Consider the following 14,534-nt stretch of genomic DNA (forward strand, 5'->3'; position numbering starts at 1 on the left):
ACTGCTGATTTGACAGAATTCAACAAATGTAAAAAGCATGTCCTCATCTCCATCTGAGAACTCACTGATATCTAACCTCAGCTGTTCATTGTAGTGTTTCCAAAAACAGAGATTCACTGGGATGTTAGACTAAATATATAGTTACAGAAGTGTGAGTGGAGGTACCAGTGTATGAATTACATGATGAGATGTATTTCCGGGTAATACAAGATGTCTTATAATTTAACTAATTAAGTTTAAGTGCAGTACTGAGTCCTCCTCTCCTCTCTTCTCTCAGGGTGAGCCCGGGAAGCAGGGAGCTCCTGGTGGCAGCGGAGACCGCGGACCCCCTGGACCTGTTGGACCACCTGGACTCACTGGACCTGCAGGAGAGCCTGGCAGAGAGGTCAGAGAGTGGGCAACACACAGCATGTGTGTGTGTTTGGATTCACATCTGCCACATTGTATTTAGTCTCTTCACATCCTGTGACTGAAATGGCAGAATTTCGAATTGGAGGCCAAGTCGATTAAAATTCACTGCTATTTGCATCACGTATTCAATTGCATTGTATCTACACCGAATAATCAATGTGTTGTGTCAGAGCAGGGTTCATTATGCTGAGGATCATTATTCAATAGGACATCTGGATGGTGGAGGTGGAAGTTATTAACATTTAATATTGTCATCTGACAGGGCAATCCTGGATCTGATGGACCTCCTGGTAGAGATGGTGCTACTGGAATCAAGGTGAGAAAACACAATCATGCTACATAAGATACGCTGAGTCGAAACCTCCGTGTTGTAGGATGCTTTATCTGTTCTGTGATGAAAGTTTCTTAACAGTCCGTTCATAAAGATGCTATTACTCGTGACAGGGATAATGCTATAATCCTTTGAGATTTGAATTGCATTAGTGACAGGAGTGCATTTAACGTGATTCCCACACTGATGCATTTGCTAGAGTCTTTTTTATTCAAATACCCAATCAGAATATTAGTTTCATGGTCATTATACATCTGAGTTCATACACAGTAAGTCTGTACACAAAGGAAGTTAACATTTACAACATTATAATTATTTCAATACAGCACAGACTAAAGGTAGACAGCAGTATGTGCGTATCTTTTCTGACATGACTGACCTTTGTGCTGATGTGCGGCAGGGTGAGCGTGGTAACACTGGTCCTGTTGGTGCTCCTGGAGCCATGGGCGCGCCTGGTGCTGCCGGCCCAGTTGGCCCCACTGGCAAACAGGGAGACCGAGGAGAGTCTGTGAGTAGTAACTCCAACATGAGTAACATTGTCTTTAAAAAAAAAACAAAAAAAAAAACGTGATGTTGTGTCTTTCCTAGGGAGAAGGTTGTTTATCTCTGTTAAGTAAAGAGCATCATTTATAAAAGGTGAAGCTGTAACATCACCACCTGCTTTTGTTTTTCTTTCATAGGGTGCACAAGGACCTTCTGGACCTTCAGGGCCTGCTGGAGCCAGAGGAATGCCTGTATGTTTCTTTCTAAACATGAACACACACACACCTGCACGCACAGTTTTGAGTTCCAACAAAAGTAAAAAGCAGAATTAGTGTATCCATGCAAAACCGAAATCAAGCCTCAAAGGTCAGTCTGTCTTTTCTAAGACGATATTGTTCGGTGAAAACACAATGGCTTCTAAAGCAACAGAAAACCAAAATTTTTTTCCTAATGAGGTTGTTGTCCACTTGTTCTCAGGGACCCCAAGGACCTCGCGGTGACAAGGGTGAGGTTGGAGAGTCCGGTGAGCGAGGACAGAAGGGACACAGAGGCTTCACTGGTCTGCAGGGTCTGCCCGGACCTCCGGTAAGCATTCCGAATGAATGTAAATCTGTCTTTGTGTTCAGGATATCTGCATTTCATGACACTTATCCAGATTCAGGTTGCATTCATTTAATTAATTATAACATTAGAATGATTGTTATATAGTGCTGGGAAGTAAGTTAAGACCTTTTTAAGACCGGTATTAAAGTCTTACCTTTAACTTGGTGAATGCTGCAGAAACCCTGATGAATGAATGTAATCATTATCTGTTTAGGGTCAAGCTGGAGACCAGGGTGCTACTGGACCTGCTGGACCTTCTGGACAAAGAGTGAGTGCTAATGCTGCCAACATACCTGATTGTTATAAAAAGAAAACTTTGGACTATCACTTTGAATTCAAAGACTAATGAAATATGTTTCTTAACATGCAGTCTTTAGTCCTTAACATCAACGTCTCCATATGTGTAGGGACCACCTGGACCTGTTGGCCCTGCTGGAAAGGATGGTGGAAACGGTCTGCCAGGACCCATTGGACCCCCTGGACCTCGTGGTCGCAGTGGAGAAACCGGTCCCTCTGTGAGTACCCACAACAACAGTTACATATATCTTCTTCTGAAAAAAACTTCTTCTGGCTAAAAATACCTTTTAGCCAGAAAATGTGACTACAATAATGTTTTAGTTAGTTACAACCCTACATTGTGCAATATCTTACAAATAGAATATATCTTTATTGTCATTGTTTTGAACAACAAAACAATGACAATAAAGATAAGGAGTTAAGGAGCTCTCAATATGACAAACATCACAGACATTTTTTTTAATTATTTTAATTTAAATAGTAAAATATAAAATAACGACAAAATAGAAAAATACACATATGTTACATGCATGTAACCAATTATGTATTCAGGAATTCAAAACCCTCAGCATTGAAAAATATTCATGTTGAGAGTATGTGAAACAGTCTGACTGCAAAAATCCCACCACATAGTATCATCATGAGTACCAGGTCTAAGTCATGCTGTCATGTTGCTGGGTATGAATTGAACACGGTGCTATTCCCCAGCTCATACAGTATACATCCCATATAATGTGACCTGCTAATATGCATCACTAAGTCATCTTTTTAAATAGAAAAAATAAAATAAAAAACATTAAAGGTCAAATTAAAAAGGGGTCTGAAACAACTGAATAAGATGTGGCAAGGATTCCAGTTATAACCCTTCCATCTTTCTTCTTTTCCTCTCAGGGTCCCCCCGGAAACACCGGACCCCCTGGTCCTCCTGGTCCCCCTGGCCCTGGCATCGACATGTCCGCCTTCGCTGGTCTGGGTCAAACTGAAAAGTCCCCTGATCCTCTCAGGTACATGAGGGCCGACCAGGCTTCTGGAAACCTCCGTCAGCACGATGCTGAGGTCGACGCCACGCTCAAATCTCTCAACAACCAGATTGAGAACATCCGCAGCCCCGAGGGATCCAAGAAAAACCCGGCTCGCACCTGCAGAGACCTGAAGCTCTGCCATCCTGACTGGAAGAGCGGTGAGTGACACCCAGAGGTATTGGTCAAATTGGGGCGAGATGATGAAGTAGGTAGAAGAATGGGGGACATTTTCTATGTTGGCAGCTCAAGTTTGGTGAAGTCAAGATTTAGTTTTTGAATGTGGCTGATTCTGAGCCTGTTTTTGAGATATCCCATTCACATAATATTCCGTAACATAACATTTCAATGATTATCAGGTTTTTTTATGCAGCCAAAGAGGGGGTATAATATGGAGCTGATGTGTTTTTTGTTTTTTTTTCTCTGTAGGAGAGTACTGGATTGATCCCAACCAGGGCTGCACCGTCGATGCAATCAAGGTCTTCTGCAACATGGAGACAGGAGAGTCCTGCGTCAGACCGAAGCCTGCCAGTATCCCTCGCAAGAACTGGTGGTCCAGCAAGAGCAAGGACCGCAAACATGTCTGGTTCGGAGAGACGATGAATGGAGGTTTCCATGTAAGAGGCACCATGTTTTTTAATCAGTTGAGATGAAACACACCTTCCTCTACTATTAGTAATGTAACGTAATCACAGAGCGCATTTTATTGGAAAGTCTTTTTCATACAAAGAAATCAGGGAATGTTTGATGTTCGTTTTGATTATCGGCCTCTTGTGTGTTAGGGATCAGCTCTAGCCCTCGTGACCCTGCACATTATAAGGGGATAAAGATAATGGGTGTACATAAATAATAGTTTTTCTAAAAAAAAATAAAAAAACGATAATCCCCACTCGTCATGAGGAATAGTTCAAATATTCAATAAAAGCATGCAACAGCCATAGTAACTGAGATATATTCTCACTTCCTCTTCCTTACCTGCGGCCCAATGCAGTTCAGCTATGGTGATGACAGCCTGGCACCCAACACGGCTGCCATTCAGATGACTTTCCTGAGACTGCTGTCCACCGAAGCTTCTCAAAACCTCACCTACCACTGTAAGAACAGCGTGGCCTACATGGACGCCTCAGCGGGCAACCTGAAGAAGGCTGTGCTGCTGCAGGGCTCCAACGACGTGGAGATCAGAGCCGAGGGCAACAGCCGCTTCACTTACAGCGTGATGGAGGACGGCTGCACGGTAAGAGTGGACAGATTCAAGATGCATGTACACTACACATAATATTTCATGTAAATATACATGCATGTACTTAATCGGAACATAAGGATACTTAAATTGGTACACGATTCACTTTCTCTTCATGACAGACATTAACCACTGTCTCTCTTACACTCTGGTGTTCACTCAACTCACCAAGCCAATTTCATTCTCTGCAATTTTGTAGTAAGTCATAGGTCATTTAACAGCTGTTGTGATTTTTCCCTCTGCACAGAAACACACGGGACAGTGGGGCAAGACAGTGATCGAATACAGATCGCAGAAGACCTCTCGTCTGCCCATTGTAGACATTGCCCCCATGGATATTGGAGGAACAGACCAGGAGTTTGGAGTCGAAGTCGGAGCAGTCTGCTTCTTGTAAAGAACGAGGGAACGAAAAGAAGAGAAAGAAGAAGTGGAAATTTGAAAGAAATTAAATGAAAGAGGAGCACACTTCAGAAAAAGAAAAATCAAGACACTTTTTTTAAATGGGACTTTTTTTCTAAGTAAAAAGTGCTTTTTCCAAGTCGAACTCCGTAGGATATCTGCACTGAATGGCACCAGCAACTGTCATCTGTGATTCATCCAGCATTGTCACCTTGCCCCCCTCCCCCTTCCCCTCCCCCTCCCCCATGGATACCGAGCACTCCCAAAATCTCCCCACTACCCTGGGTGGACAGCACCTTCCCTTGAACAAGAAAGAGGAAGTATGAGGAGAGTACAGGAACATACCAGGGAACTAGAGAGAGAAAATGTGTTGGTGTTATTTATTTATTGTTTAGGTTTGGGTCCCATGTGTGGTAGGACTGAGTTTGTTGCTAAGTAATAAAAAGCCCACTTACACATAATAAAAACAAAAAAAAAAACATATCCACCAACTTCCTCTCCTACTTCCTCCTCTTTTCTAATCACCCCATCACTCTTTTGCCATATCAACTAAAGCATACATATCTCTTTGAAACCAAAAATCTAGCTACATAGAAAGTGCAGGTGTTCCTATTTCTACCACCACCGAGTGTATCAAAAACCTACTGTGTATTATAATAAAAGTCATTGGTGCTATTGTTGTAAAACAGTCTGTATTTTTTAACAACCAGATACTCATATATAGTGACTTGTATATATGTATATATATGTATGTGTGTGTATACATATATATACAGTTTCTCAGAGAGAGCATTTCACCCTGGGATTTTGGATTTCAGGGTGATGAATGTCCATGCCTCGCCCCACCCTCCTGCTTCAACCCACGTGTGTTATCAACTGTGCCCATGATGACTTTTTACAATCATGGCATGTCCAATTTGGATTTAATTTTCTTTTTAGTTTAGTTTTGATATTTTAAAGCTACCTCACACTAAAAAAAACTCAACAAATCAAACTGAGGCCTTCTCCCCCTAAAGCTTTTTTTACAAACCCTGTATTTTAATATTAAAATGACCAATAGAAGCTTGGTCATGAAAGCCCAGTCTGCTGCCGCCTCCGCCCCCCACCACACCCACCTCCATTTGCTTAGACCTTTGACCCCCACCCCTCTCTACTTCCCACCATCAGACCCCTCACACAGGGTGTGCCCTCTGCCCCGGTGTACACACTCTCTCTCACACACACATACACACACAGTTGAAGAGATTCAGGGTGTGTTTGACTTTGTTGCTCCAGTTCTACAGCCAGCGCAGAGGGCTCGTTTGTGTGAGGTTGTGTATATTTTTTATTATTAATAATAGTATTATTATTAATAATAATAGCATTATTATATTATTATGGTCATGACTTGTTTTTGTTACGTTTTAATTAATGTAAATTGGAAATAAAAGACAAAACCAAGTAACAGGCTGAAGTTGCTTTTTATTTATACCCTGTTTTGTTCTCCCCCATGTTGAAATATCTGGGCCAGTGGTTTTGACTCTTCCGCAAGGAAGAAAAAAACATGTCACTGTTCCCTGCTGCCACTGTGTGTTTTTGTGGTGATATCCACATATATTCCAAGGGGGAGAAACACCTCAGATTTCAAGAAAGGGCAGTGGAGAGAATGAGTGTGGGGGCATTTTGATTTTGTTGATGGTGATTTGTGAAAAACAAAGAAAAAGTTAAAGGTGGAGGTGGTGAAAGTTCATATCATGTACTTTTATATATGTAAAATAGTTTTTCAATCATTTCCTTTTGTTTAAAGCATGGTAGAGTAGAAATTGGAACACTGCCAACCATGATCAGCTCATTCTGTGAATTGATAGTTTCCTGTACTTCTACTACTTCTCTTCATCATCTTGCCTTTTTTCAACCTACAGTAGCAATAAAAGGTAGAAGCATTTCTATGAACAAAGTAGAGCAACGTTTGTTTTATTTTTTATATATTTGTTGTTGGTTTTTCCTAAAAGAACTTTTCGATTGATCACGTATTATTAAATGTAATGGTTTCCGATCTATGACTTTATCCTTGTTTGAATAATTATTGGCATACAAAAAAACAGAAGCACTGTGACAGAAATACATCACCAATAAAAGACAATACCTACGAAGAAAACTACACACAGAGGGCATGCTTGGTTCTTGAGTTTCGGGTTATCACAGGATCACTGTACCTTGTTATGAGCCAAAGTGGGTTAGAGATACCATTAATGGTTAGATATTCATTTAGGGAAACTGAACTTAGATACATCAACATTAGATTGATTTGTGACAGACAAGTAACATTCAGTAAATATTCTGATTATGTAAATCTACACAGTGCTTCACAAGTTGATCCACTAACAGAACAAATATCAAATTCTTATTCCAATCTTTTGGCCTGTGGTCTACCACCTGAGACCAGGTTTTATGGACCAGTTATAATAACAATATCAACATTGTTGTACTAAAGTTTTAACTGATTCTAGCGCTAATACACAGTATTTATACTGTATTTATAACAACACAAACTTCAACCAGTCTTTCTCTGCAAATTAAAAAGCACACACACCACATTAAGCAAGTTACAGCACACATAAAGTTGTCTTATTCTAGGTTTCACCTCAGCCCAGAAGCGATAAAATGGGGAACAGCACTACACAGCAATCTATGAACACTTAGAAGGTTGTAACTGTACACTTTGATCTGTCACAGATTAAAGACACATAAATAACAGTCTACAGTCATGCTAGCGGCTCTGGGCGGCTGTACTTGGGAACAGTGGTGCTTTGAGCTAAATGCTAACATTAGCATGCTAACATGCTCACATTGACAATGCTAACATTCTTATGTTTAGCAGGAACAATGTTGGATAAGACCATCTTAGTTTAGTGTGTTAGCATGCTAACATTTAACATAAACACAAAGTACAGTTGAGTGTGATGGGAATGTCGTTAGTTTTGAGAGAGGCCTTTTAGTTTCCAAATGTAACATACATTAACCACAATAAATCCCTCCCCTCAGAGAATAATGCCAAAGTAAATATGAAATTAAAACAGGTGGCTGTTAATCCAGTCAGGAGTGGTCCCATAATCAGTGCACGTACAGTATACGTAAGTCAGGAATGGCATTAATCTTAAAATAGAAGGCATTTAATGTACTGAGGAAAGGATTCCATTTATTATCTAAGTGTTTTTGCTTATTTTAACAGTGGCTTAAAAATCAATAATGACAAAAGCCTATGTGGAAAATGGGAGACAGAACTATTTGTATGCACCAATCAGTGCAGAGGACTGAAAAGCAGGACTCGAGATTAATTAAAGCTAAACTAACAGCTTCTCTCAAGATAACAGGCTACATTAATCTAATTTATGCCAACAATTTCTAAATCTGGCTGAAATTTTGTTGTACCAATCAGTGACAAGCTGTGTGTACACTAAGCTGTCCAGATATTTAAGAGCTGATTGCTGCAGTTTGGAGACAAAACAGCTCACCTCCAGCTCTAATTGCTTCCTGAGAGTAAATTTAGATCAGCAGTTCTCCATTGGCACAGAAACCACTGGCTTTGTGACCGTGTATTGGGAAAGGCTTAAATAGCACATGTGCAAAAAAAATAATAATCGAAGTATAAATGGCCCATAGCAATGCACAAAAACTCCACATATGCACAGACACGCACACAAATGAAACAGGCAATTAGATACGGACACACATTTGAGTTTGCACACTCTCCTTTTCGACCTGATACAGTACACACCCTCCAGCTGATTATTGGCTTTTAAGTGTTCATCAAGGGTCAATTGGTCAAAGACTCCTAATTAAAACTTAATGAAAGATAAAAGACCATAGTATTGGGCTTTGTTAGAGAAGAAAAGAGAAGGAAAAATGGACTAGCCTACAGAGGGAGATAGAAGATTATAAAGTTCAAAGAATTGTCTTTCTTTGTCTCACTCTTTTCTCCCATTGCACATAGAATTACTTCATAAATATCTTCTATTAAAATGAGAAAAATGCAATAGGTAAAGAATTATTAAGAAAAACATGGTGGGGATGCTCACATATAAAGAAATGTTCACAGCTGTAAAAAGTTCATATCCCCTGGATCAGCATCTTTCAGTAACTCCACACAGCATTTTGAAGTTTATCAGTCCATAAAAATGCCATTTGAGTATTATTCCATTTAAATTACAGCCGAGCAGGACTTCAGAAACCAGTGCTCAGAGTATCTGTCTCTGTAGGGGTCTTGCGTGGGCTGGGCAAACTCTTCAGGTACTCCAAATGCCTGCGGGTCTCGGCTTGGTTCTGCCTCACATAGTACACTACATACACAATGACCATGAAGAACCATACAAACATTGTCACCAGCATGGCTACATCAGTGGTTTTCCTCTGCAGGCTGCAGAAATTCATCCCAGAATCCAACAGTTTGACCAGCGGTTGACCGGCGTGCTCACCCTGGGACCCCGGGTCCTCCCACCTGCTTCCCTCACCCACCACCCTCACAGAGCTCTCACACACAATCCCATTCACCGTCTCGGGCTCTAGGTTCAGAGTCTCCATCAGCTCCTGAAGGGTGCAGTCACAGTGCCAGGGGTTGTGGTAGAGGCGCGTCTTTGCACGAGTGGAGCCAAACTCCTCTCTGCTGGCCTGCCTCAGCTGGTTGTGTGAGAGGTCCAGCAGGCGGAGCTCGGGGCCCAGATGCCGCAGGGCTCCCGAGGCGAGCGAGTCGATGCGGTTGTGGGACAGGTAAAGGTCCCGCAGGTGGACCAGATCGCTGAAGGCAGTCTCGGGGATGTTCCGGATGTAGTTGCGTTCCAGGTGGAGGGAGACAGTTTCTGGAGGGATCCCCTCTGGGATCTCCCGCAGCCCGGCGTCTGAGCATAGCACCGTGGCCGTGTCCCAGGCGCAGTGGCAGCGGTCTGGGCACTGGGGGGACGCTTGGCCCCAGAGAGCCGAGAACAACAGTGAGACGCGCAGCCATGAATGAAGAACCACTCCTTTACCTCTCCGTTGTTTTCCACTGACGCTGGTACATCTCTCCTCACACCAGCCTGTGCACATTGCCTCACCATAGCCTCCTGACACACACCAGGTCTCAATCTCACACACACACACGGTCGCACCAGGAGGATCTGACAGATTGAGAGCCAAAAGGGTCAGTATGGAAAAGATGACACACACTCTCTCTCTCTCTCTCTCTCTCTCTCTCTCTCTCTCTCTCTCTCTCTCTCTCTCTCTCTCTCTCTCTCTCTCTTTCCAAATACATGCAATCAGAATGAACACTGACAGGGGAGATTATGATGTTGAGTAGGATAAGGAGGAGGAGGAGGAGGAGGAGGAGGAGGAGGAGGAGGAGGAGGAGGAGGAGGAAAAAAAGGTCAGTAGGTAAATTAATTAAGGTTAAGCTGGTTTAACTGACAAATACACTTCTGCATGGAGATACACTGTCATACAAAAGTACCAAAATGTAAGAGTACAACAATGTCTGTGCAAGAAAACTATCCCTTGTTATTCATAGCAGTGATGATAGTTTAAGTCATCTAATACGGTTGAAAATACTCTTGTATTTCTGTATTAAAAGGACATAAATCATGATTATCTGAAGGCACCGCTCCTCTCTCCTTGCTGCCTTTTGTGTGTTTCCAATTCATAACCAGAAGAAAAGCATCCCATTACACTCATCAATACATGTTCATATCTTCCATCCCTCTATTTATTTTTCCCATAATGCCATTGCCCCTTAATCATATTCCATGGGTGGAGATAGAGTGCACTGTAGGGATGGAGGATAGAAAGGGGGTGGGATCGATAGCCCAAGTATTGCCTGCTACACTATTACCGGCAAGAACATCAATCCTGCCTGTGTCCCACAGTGTCAATAAGTGACAGGGCTGGGGGTGGGGGGAATAAGCCAGCAGTGGTCTGGGTTTTAGCATCTGCTCAGTGTTCCAACAGTGAGGAGGCAAAAGTTTTAAAGCAATCTGGCTACAATTTGCATCCCGTGGGTAAAACCACTGGAGAATACATTACATATGTTATGTGTGTTAAGCTATTTCTAGAGCCACTCAGGCTCATTTGCCTGTCTGTAAATGGGGTCATTTCAGCTTGTCCAGACAATCCAATCAGGTGTTTTTGGAACATTTATTTTTGTTTTGTCAAGACAAGTAGGCTACATCCTTGTGATTGTTCCTGTTCCAAGACAGACACACTGAACAATACACTCCTTGAATTTGATTTAAAGACCTCTTATGTCAAGCACTTTCTGCTTTCTCCCTGTCTTTATAATAGTATATCAAAACCGTTGTGTGTCGCTATAATCTCCTGCACACACAGCATATACTAACAGTGGCCTAGATTCGGTTGATATAACCTAAATGACAGCCCTGTGATGTCCATCATCTGGCCCAGGTGTCTTATGAGCAGAGGTGAGGATTTAGTTCACCACTTATTAACCGTTCCATTATTAACATACTGAATGCAGATGCATGCAAATCCCCAATTAAAAATAATCATCTGCTGCATAATTATGAATTGGAATGAGAAAGGTTGAAAGACAGGGGACGCAGCAAATGTAGATGTCACTGTGGTTACAGCTGATGATTGCAGTTTCCAATTATTTTAAAATCCCTCCTTATTTGTTAGAGTAAAGGGCATCATTTAAATTAGAAAATAACACAGAACATTACTGCTTTTCTGAGTTCATCTCTAGTATCATACCTTGATTTTATAAGAATTACTTGAAATCATATTATTTTCGAGGAAATTTCGTTTAGACTTTATTACATTAACCTGGGGGAAACAGGTCAACTGCATGGAGTGTTGGAAGGTAATGAAAGCCAGATAACCGCTTTTGAGCGTCAGGCAAGCAAACAAATCTCCATCGTTTTTGCAACTTTTGAATCATAAAAATGAAGTTCGTAGCGGGTTTAAAGAAAGAGTTCTATAGGTTGCTATTAAGAAGTTGATGCAAATTAGAAATCCACGACTACTGCAGCAACAATATTACTATTGTTCCACCCATTATAATAAGAAAATCCTATAATGACGTAGATATTGATTTTATATAAGAACATATTAAAAACTTACCTGTAAAATAGTTTCTTTGTGAAGTTTGAGATCCAGAAAACGGATAAGGATGGGATGGTTTCTTTAGACTCTGTTTGTAGTTTTTCTTCGGATTTCTCCCGACGGCACCCTGGACATCATCTTCTCCTTTAGTGTAGCTAAATGTCTGGAAGGGGGGAAAAAACTATATGAAAAGCATCTGTAGTGGATCCGTGTTTTGTCGCCTGCAGACGGCTTCAGCCTATCGTAACAGAGGGTAGTTATAGCAACAAAGATGTGGAGCTCTCTCTCTCTCTCTCTCTCTCTCTCTCTCTCTCTCTCCGTTTGCAACAAAGACAAACGCGTGAAAAAGTGTCATCACAAGTTGTTGTCCTCACTATAACTGGCATCAGTCTCTCGGATTTCTGAGAAGACTGGTTATACCTCCATATGAGATATTAACTTAATTATCTATAGGTATAATTAGATTCTTACAATCATTCTTCCTGTAAAATTTGATTGAATCCCAGATAGGTAGGTAAAAAGAAACAACAGACATTTGCACAGTATATAACCACAGATTATACCTTAAATAAGCTGCAATACGTGTCAGACTGTTAAGGAAAATAGTATTTCCCCATGTTCAGCCTCACAGTAAGACCAACAGGACTAGCTAAGCTGAAAGAAAACAACAAAGGGAAGATGCTCTTTCCTCAGTTGCTTATTTTCCAGGATTAGTATTTGGGGTCACACATACAAAGAGACTATCTATCAATGTGCAAAGACTTCAAACTGGAGTGATGCACTAAATATCACATAAAAAAAAAGATTGATTTGAACATGTAGCCTATTACGTCTTGTATATAGAAACACAGAGGACATATATAGCAACCTTCAAACCCACACACACATAGAAATGTCCATACAAATAGCAAGAGCCAACACACAAACAAACAGCAACATGAAGTACACATATTGTATATGGAAAAAATATTATTCTCTCTTTTCTACCATAAGCAGAAAGAAATAAGAGATATAAAAGCCCTCAGGGGGAAAGGACGGTTCTGACAGCCATGATGGCACCTAGTATCCCTCCTCTGCTTCCCCAACATGTCCTGCTCCTATCAAACCTGCTCAAAACTAAATACAAAAATTGAATACAGAATGCTGCAAGATTCATTTACAGCTGAATTTTTGTGAATGCTTTGCCCTTGACTGGTGATTGTCTTCCTGGTTGCCAGAAACAGGGCTGCTGATAAGCTGAGTTTTGAGGGTTTTTTTATACAAAGGGACAGAGAGGTGTGTAGTGAGAAAGTACATGACAGAGAAAAATTCCTCCCACAAAATACAGTATTACACATTGCCTGTTATCTGGCCCCTAAGCTGTAAGTGAATGGCATGTTGATGGGTAAGAAGTTCAATGTGCAGCAAGAAAAATAGAAACTGGGAAGAAATGAGTTGAGGAAGATGGTTATCCGGTTTCTATTTGGGATGTTCTCAGAGGAAGCAGTTCTAAAAGATGTACAAACTAGGAGTAGTTTGTTGATGGTAATGTTGACAATGTGAACTCTACTGGAAAACCTGACTTCAGTGAAGTGAAGCAGTTTGGCATCATCTGTTTGGCTGTAGTCCTCCAAGGGGAAAACTGAATGAACCTTACACAAATTTGTAAACAGATCGAGGCAGTGGAAAAGATCTGACAGGCAGTGGCAGAAATCGACTCCTCCAAGAGACAGAGTGCAGGCATGATTATGATTTTGTCTATTATGTGTTGTGAAAAGAAAGGACAAAAACCACTGAAAACGTGTCCTGGCTGCACTACGCCTGATGGAGTGTGAGAGAGAGATAAAAAAGCAGTGGAGCATTTCTTGTAACTAGCCTGTCATTCTCTTGGGATTGAATCCACTAACAACAGGTCAGGCTGGGGGCAGGTGTTCTGCTGAGGCTCTCAGTAGCCATTTTTCCACAGCATGGCCAACTGGGACTTGCCAGGGATGAAGTTGTCTAAAACTGCTTACGACCGAAGACCAACACAAAGGTTTTGCTCTGTTGCTGTGGCGTTAGAAACCACAACGCAGATGGAAAATAATCCCTGCTGACAAAACAAAGTATTAAAAAATGTTGCTTTGTAGGTAATTTGGGTGACAGGAAAGAATTTAGTGCTGGCAAGTTTATTCAGTTCTGTTCAGCTCAGGCTAAAACTAACAAAACATTAACAAAAATGCAGGAAAGTCTTTTGTCAGTCAGAGTATCTTGTGATTTCCTGAGCACGGCAATCAGGCAAGTGCACTTGGTCATGAATAAGCCTGAAAATGTGCATGCAAGGGTGGCTGGAAACTCAAATCAATACATATTAGGATACCTTCGTTCTATTTAAGTGTCTGCAATTATATCGCTGTAGTGAATACATCGTTGCTATCTTTGTGAGGTGTAAGCTGGGAGAAAGGGTCATCTTCTGTCTCCCCCGAAACAGATATTACAATACAAACCATGTAACTGTAAAAGGTTGTCATAAATGTGTATAGATTGGATTGAGACCTTGGCTCAGGTCCAGCACAATAGTGAGCAGTGTGTGAGAGTGTGTGTGTCAAAGGTAGTGTGGTTAATAAGATACAAAAGCAAAGCTTATAAAAAATAGTCAATGCACTCTCAGCTAAAAGGGAAACTCAGCAGTTGAAACATGAGATTAAATATAGATGATACACTA

At 41.3% G+C, this 14,534-nt stretch overlaps 2 protein-coding genes across 4 annotated transcripts in view; one reads left to right on the forward strand and one right to left on the reverse strand.

Annotated features, from left to right (window-relative positions):
- The window catches only part of col2a1b (collagen, type II, alpha 1b), a 48,016-nt gene extending 43,217 nt beyond the window's left edge, over positions 1-4,799 (forward strand). For both annotated transcript variants that reach the window (XM_039797741.1, XM_039797742.1), the window contains 11 exons: positions 278-385; positions 674-727; positions 1,143-1,250; positions 1,423-1,476; positions 1,703-1,810; positions 2,043-2,096; positions 2,236-2,343; positions 3,017-3,305; positions 3,574-3,761; positions 4,136-4,378; positions 4,632-4,799. In XM_039797741.1, the coding sequence (XP_039653675.1) occupies positions 278-385; positions 674-727; positions 1,143-1,250; positions 1,423-1,476; positions 1,703-1,810; positions 2,043-2,096; positions 2,236-2,343; positions 3,017-3,305; positions 3,574-3,761; positions 4,136-4,378; positions 4,632-4,778 (1,461 nt within the window). In that variant the 3' untranslated portion in view covers positions 4,779-4,799. The remainder of the gene's footprint in view (positions 1-277; positions 386-673; positions 728-1,142; positions 1,251-1,422; positions 1,477-1,702; positions 1,811-2,042; positions 2,097-2,235; positions 2,344-3,016; positions 3,306-3,573; positions 3,762-4,135; positions 4,379-4,631) is intronic.
- Positions 4,800-6,224: 1,425 nt separating this feature from the next.
- LOC120557427 (leucine-rich repeat-containing protein 3-like) lies at positions 6,225-12,228 on the reverse strand. 2 transcript variants are annotated; one of them, XM_039797745.1, is made up of 2 exons: positions 11,870-12,228; positions 6,225-9,915 (listed from the first exon to the last, which is right to left on the reverse strand). In XM_039797745.1, the coding sequence occupies exon 2, from the start codon at positions 9,842-9,844 to the stop codon at positions 8,987-8,989; it is 858 nt and encodes a 285-aa protein (XP_039653679.1). In that variant the 5' UTR covers positions 9,845-9,915; positions 11,870-12,228; the 3' UTR covers positions 6,225-8,986. The 2 variants fall into 2 exon arrangements, with proteins under 2 accessions (XP_039653679.1, XP_039653678.1); XM_039797744.1 differs by having other exon boundaries at positions 6,225-10,065; positions 11,870-12,227.
- Between the last annotated feature and the right edge of the window lie 2,306 nt (positions 12,229-14,534).

The sequence above is a fragment of the Perca fluviatilis genome, chromosome 4, assembly GCF_010015445.1.
Source record: "Perca fluviatilis chromosome 4, GENO_Pfluv_1.0, whole genome shotgun sequence".
Classification (NCBI taxonomy): domain Eukaryota; kingdom Metazoa; phylum Chordata; class Actinopteri; order Perciformes; family Percidae; genus Perca; species Perca fluviatilis.

Bases quoted from the DNA above. Each gene is read 5' to 3' on its own strand.
- LOC120557427 (XM_039797745.1), bottom strand. From the start codon at position 9,844: ATGTGCACAGGCTGGTGTGAGGAGAGATGTACCAGCGTCAGTGGAAAA.